Source organism: Anser brachyrhynchus (assembly GCF_964034855.1).
Source record: "Anser brachyrhynchus genome assembly, chromosome: 1".
In the NCBI taxonomy this organism is placed as follows: Eukaryota; Metazoa; Chordata; class Aves; order Anseriformes; family Anatidae; genus Anser; species Anser brachyrhynchus.
In genome coordinates, this window is record NC_137694.1 from 55,141,445 (window position 1) to 55,147,602 (window position 6,158).

At 41.4% G+C, this 6,158-nt stretch overlaps 1 protein-coding gene across 3 annotated transcripts in view; it reads left to right on the forward strand.

The window, feature by feature from the left end:
• Nucleotides 1–3,568, forward strand: part of DMC1 (DNA meiotic recombinase 1) — a 28,568-nt gene extending 25,000 nt beyond the window's left edge. For all 3 annotated transcript variants that reach the window (XM_080582727.1, XM_080582726.1, XM_080582728.1), the window contains 5 exons: nucleotides 855–928; nucleotides 1,021–1,135; nucleotides 1,981–2,041; nucleotides 2,621–2,737; nucleotides 3,438–3,568. In XM_080582727.1, the coding sequence (XP_080438853.1) occupies nucleotides 855–928; nucleotides 1,021–1,135; nucleotides 1,981–2,041; nucleotides 2,621–2,737; nucleotides 3,438–3,507 (437 nt within the window). In that variant the 3' untranslated portion in view covers nucleotides 3,508–3,568. The remainder of the gene's footprint in view (nucleotides 1–854; nucleotides 929–1,020; nucleotides 1,136–1,980; nucleotides 2,042–2,620; nucleotides 2,738–3,437) is intronic.
• The last annotated feature ends 2,590 nt before the right edge of the window (nucleotides 3,569–6,158 follow it).

Here is a 6,158-nt window from a genome sequence, read left to right on the forward strand (position 1 = left end):
CCCTAAGGCTTCTATTTTAATAGTTCTCAGTTTATTGGGTGAAATTGTCCCCTGAGGATCATAAATAATGTTAAAAAATCATAAACAAAAGGAGTTACAAGCTTGCTTCTATTTCTGGGGGTGTACTGTAGCAGACTAGCTCAGTGTAAGTATTCCAGCTCCACTGCACTCCAAAAAGTTTTGCAGTTTGCTGCAACAACGTTGCTATGTGTATGATGGTTGTCAGTGTACCATCTTAGTAACAGAAACACCAATTAATGTAACTATGATTGCCTGAATGTGAGCTAATTCTATAATTTATACAATTATATATTTTATATATTTATAATTTTTATATATTTAAATATAATTTATAGACTTCTGTACAGAAATCCTCTATGATTTTGTGAACAGAACTTTATAGGGACAGTTGAATGCACTCTGTCAGAATACACCGCATTTAAACTTCAAGGAAATTTTAAATGGGACTTCTGTTTTCAGAATACAACATGAACATGAAAATATGGCAATACAATTTCTTTGTGTCATTTAATTGAGCATTGAATTCGAACAGTTGTATTCGTTTTCAGCTCTCAACACACACACATACAAAAGTTTCCTTCGCACAGCTTTGTTCTGCAGTTTTTCACAAAGAAGTTTTGTTGCCTGGGCAAGTGGTAACTGAAGTCTTCAGAAACTTGGGCATTATTAGGGTATTGTAGACGTAGCTTGTTAATGGGCAGTGCACTTCAAACGGCTGGCAGTGAAAATATGAACAGTGCAGACACCTAAAGTGGAATTTTAAAACCCAGGCTTTTGCTGCTTCAGAGCTCTTTCTGATCCTAATTTCGTTTGTCAACCGTACTTCCCATCAGGTGAACATCAGATGGAATTGCTCGACTATGTCGCAGCCAAGTTCCATGAGGAAGCTGGTATCTTCAAGCTATTGGTACAAGACACTTTTTTTCTCCTAAGCTTTCTGCTTTCAGAATCTATATTTTTTCCCACTAAATTTACTTATCCAGCATAATTCCAATACAGATCATTGACTCCATAATGGCACTCTTCCGTGTGGATTTCAGTGGTCGTGGAGAGTTGGCTGAACGACAACAGAAACTCGCTCAGATGCTGTCAAGGCTCCAAAAAATATCAGAAGGTAAGGGAAGCATTGCAAAATATGGAAAACATGGACTGGAGTTACTGAAACAGTACTTGTTGGTAGCACAACCGCCTCGTAGTCTGAGTGTGTTATCCAATCACACATTGGCCCAGGAATCTTTCCTCACTTTACGTATCTGTCAGTTACCAAAAAGAAACAAAAAAGATCAAACTAATTAAAAAATATATTATTTAAACGTGACAGATTAAGGGGTCTTTGGAATTATTCAATGTTTAGTGTTTTCTGAGAAACAGTGTTAAGTCCTAAATGAGAGGACAGGTTGTGGAACTGGACAAATATTCAGCCTTTCCCCAATTTCTACAGTCTAAATACTCAAGAAGCATGAAGAAAAAAGGATGAAGGCACAGAGAGCAGAGTAGGCTGTGTTCATTGCCTCATTCCCTGCACTGTGCAATGCTCTCGGAGATGATGATGAGATGAACAGGATTCTTCCTTTTTTGGAATGTCTCAGAGATGTTGCTGAGGAATGAGCAAATGTTTTTTATGCAGTAAATACCAAAAAAAAAGCGAAACAGACAGAGGGACGGAGAAGAGGCCTAGGGCAGGGAGCCAACAGGGAAGACGTGTATTGGGAAAGGCTTGTTTAGTGGGACTCTGAAAAGGGCTCATTTTTGGCATAAATATTACAGCTGAAGTCACACAGGAGCAGAGTTAGGCTTCTTCCGACCAAGCCCAGCCAGCAGACATAAGGAAGATTTGCTTCTCTTTCCTTTGTGATTTGCAGTGGTTCATTAGCAGCCTTGCTCTTACCAAGGGGGTGAGAATATTTTGGAGTTCTAATTTGCTCTAGCCCGCCTTCTTGGCTTTATTTTCTATTGCAGAATATAACGTGGCTGTGTTTGTGACCAATCAGATGACCGCTGATCCAGGAGCAACTATGACGTAAGATGATATTTTTTCTCTTTTTTTGTTAATTTATTCTCATCCCTATTGCATATTTAACAGAGATGAAAACTGGGATTGTGTGGAGCGAGAGGCGTTGATCTGAAGGTATGCGCCTCTTTTCTTTAACTATTTCAGACTGATCATTGGCCCTTCTGGTGTGATGAATCATTTAGGGAAGACACCTGTAGGTTTCTCTCAGTTTTCATAATTTTTTGTAAATGCTTATCTGCTGCCTGGAGTGATGGCCTCTTTCACTGTGACTCGAATAAAGAGAACAAACTACAGAAACTATTGAAAATAAAACACATTACTTTCTTGGGGAGCAGTGTACGTATGCAGTTTAAGGCGTGCATTTCTTGAGCCTCTTCCATCTGATGAGAGGACAATTATGCCACTGAGCATTGCACCGGGCATTTGAACATCCTGTCTTGAGGCAAGCGTGTTTCAGTCCTCTTTTGATTTATTTGCTTATTTATTATTCATTACTGAGTTCAGTATGCCTTGTCTGCCAGTTAATCACACCATTAACCTATGGAATTTGCACAGTGAATCATCAACATTTTCTTGCTAATTTAGCTTTCAGGCAGACCCAAAGAAGCCCATTGGGGGCCACATCCTCGCTCACGCTTCGACTACCCGAATTAGTTTGAGGAAAGGGCGGGGGGAGCTGCGCATTGCCAAGATATATGACAGGTAAATCACCGTCCCTTCATGGGAAGGAAGCCACGTTACGAGCAAGGGTAAGGTGACAAAGTTCGCGGTACTGAAACTTAAGAGCCTGTGAAACAATTCATGGTTTCAAATTAACCACGTTTCTGGACAGTACATTGAGAGAATATCTGAAAGGAGAAAATAATTAGCAGATTTAAAGTCATCTTGCATATCATGTGTATTTAACTACGTAATCTTTCATCATAAATCCTACTAGGTGCTCATCTCTTAGAGGCTATCAAATAGCCTGGTAAGGCTGGTGGTCCCTTAGCAGGAAAATTCCAGAGCTGTTAAATTACCAAGCTTGGCTGACCTCAGTTGGTAGCAGTTTACCTGCTAAGCTGTGGCAGATGCAAGTCACTAAAAATCATATTAATGAAATTGCACAGAGAGACCGCTGTGCCTGGTCAGGAGCTAAGACATGGAAGTTAAAGTTTGCATAAACAGAACCCTTTCTTCTCATGCACTTTCTCCGTTCCCCTCCCTTGTGTGTCATCTTCAGAGGTGGGTTTCACGTTTTTGATAATATTGATCACTTTCTAGAGTTTGCCCACAGGCATAAAGATGTTGAAGTATTCCATGTTGAAGTAGTCCACCTTGCTTATAGTTACATTTCGGGGACTGTTCCACGACTGCATTTAACATGGGGGAAAACCAGAAGTTTCTTTTTTTCCACCCCCAGTCCTGAGATGCCTGAAAATGAAGCCACGTTCGCAATAACTGCTGGAGGGATTGGAGATGCCAAAGAATAGGCAGAAAACAGATTCAAATATACAGCTGAAAACCTCCAAGGTACTTGGGATCTGTGCAAAGTCACTGACTCCCTGGCTGCATTTTTTTATTTTTGGAACCACTTGAGAGCTTTTGGGAGGACAGTGGGATAAACTCTGCGTGGTTCAGTTTTATTGATCTTAATAGAATTTGGTTCATTTAGGGTCTTCACTTTGCAAATGAACTTTCAGCAGATAAAGATATAAAAACCAAGCTCGTGAACTGTTCAAAGAATCCATTTCCTGTTTTTTTTGTGAAAATCAAAGCTGTCTTTTCACGTTTAATATTGTAGTTCCTTTAAAGAAATCTCTGAGGTAGTGTAAAATCAAACAGAATTAGAATTAGTTTAAAAATTGACAAGTACATAGGTGATAAATGTATGGAGAAGGCAGTGGCAGGAACAAGAGCCCAAGAACTTGATAGAATCTCATGTACAGTAGAGGAAAAATAGTTACTTGAAAATACTTAAGCATTTTTATGTTCAATAAATATTTTTTTTTAATTTCTTTTTAAAGCACTTTTATTTTTTTGAGGGAATGTTTTAAAATAGTTTTTCCTAAAGGTAAAAATAAAAACCAAATTAGAATAGCACTCTGCTTCTGTTGGGTTCTTTTAATCAACTCCTGCTCTCAATAATCTCATTGATCTTTCATGAGAGAAATAGAACATATGCAACCCAACATTTAAAAACCTTTTGTCTGGTTCTGTAAGGAAACAAACATTCCTTCTAGTATCAGTAAGAATACTAAAAAGAGTTTTTTAAAAAACATATTGTCATTATTTTTTTTTTATTAAAAAGTAGAAGAAAACAGAAGCAGGGACTACATGGGGGAGAGGCTGACACTCATATTTTCACTGAGGGAAACATGTTTATGATGCAGCTTGCTAAGAGAGCGTGCCCACAGGCCACTCAGCACAGGTGTAGCTCCAAACCAGCCAAAGCGTGCATCACTCACAGGAAAAAACTGGGAGTAAAGAGAGAAACAGGGGGGGGCTAGGGGACAAAATACCGATCCAGTCTGCATTACCTCTGATGCTCATGGAATTTGTTTCAAAATAGACTAGACCATTTACACACAAGATGCTTTAATGGAAGGGTTTATTATTATTATTATTATTATTCCCTTCTGTATAAGAATGCTGATTAGAATGGGTCTAGCTGGTGTCTGGTTAAAAATCTTGTCTTTTTATTTAGATTAACTAATACACATAAGGTAATATGAAGTAAAAACACATCAGTGACCAGAAAACCATCAAAGAAAAGCCTGATGCTGTAGCCAAAGTTTAACTTCAGCGAGTTTACGCTGTGACAGGCCTAAAGGGTTTGCCTTCTTTTAGCGGTTTCTTAACATATCTTGTTTTTATGCCTGGCTCCAGGCTGAGTTATTTGTTAACTTCAAGGGTTCAAAAGTAAAGGGGACTCACTTTCTCTTCTGCCAGTGTGGCTGATTTTTGACAATCTGGTAGCCTGGAAAGCACTGCTGACTGTGTGGCTTTTGTTCAGGCGAGGGCTTACTTTGGCTTGTGTACACAGATCACCACCAGGCAAAAATTCTGGTGCCAGGACGGCCTGATAGGTGCTAGAAGTACGAGCACAGCACGTTTCACATTTTATTATGTGTTATTATATATATATATATAATTATATATCTATATAAGGACATTTCACGGTCACCACCATAAGTTCTACTTCTTGCACAATTCAATACACAATTAACTGTATATTGTACAATATACACCTAATTTTTATTGTTTAGTTAGGATTTTCTGCTCGATTTTTGGAGTCAAAGACTAACAGGCCATAAATATCGGCAGTACGCCACACACCAAGACCTCCCCGTAGCACACAGGCCCCGTACGTTGCAGGAGGAGGTTCTCTTTTACAAAATAGCACCGAGAATTTATGAAGTTTATGAAGGTGACATTGTAAGGGCAGTAAAATCGGGAATACGTTTGCTGCTGTAATGTGTATTTACATGCGTTTAAGTAGCAAGCAAGCTAAATGGATACCAAGTAGTTGCCTGTAAGTAACTGTTTACCTGCAAAAAAAATTACCTATGCTTAGCCAATCAGTACTAAAAGGCAACAACAGGCCTCCTGACACCGCCCGTGTTTAAAATTTAAAAACTATCCCAAGTGTTACACACAACCCAGTACTTCCAGCCCCCATGGACCGCGGCCGCAGGCAGCAAAGCCGCGATCCCCGGGCCCAGCAGGCCATTTTTAAGGGCAGAAAGCCCACATCATGGCTGCTGCCGCTCCCGGCGCCGTGCGCGGTGCCCTGCGGGCGAAACCCGGCCCGAGGGGACCTGAGGGGTCCCGACAGAGCCCCCGGGACCGGGCCGGGTCCCCCGTGCCCCCGCCGCCATCATCATCCCCTCAGCCCCGCCGCCCGCCTCCGCGGGGCCAGCGGGCGCCAGGCCGTATTCTCCAAGCGCCGCTACGCCGCGCGAGTAGCGTAACGCCGCGACCCGCCGCCAACCCTCCGCGCGCAGCCCGCGGAAGAATTTTACGCAAAACGGCCGCGCTCTTCCTCCTCTACGTCAGCCTGAGTTACGCAACCTGCGTACGCCGCGCACTTACGTAACGTGCGCCTCGGCCCCGCTTTTCCCTACCCTCTGGAAGGGGTTAC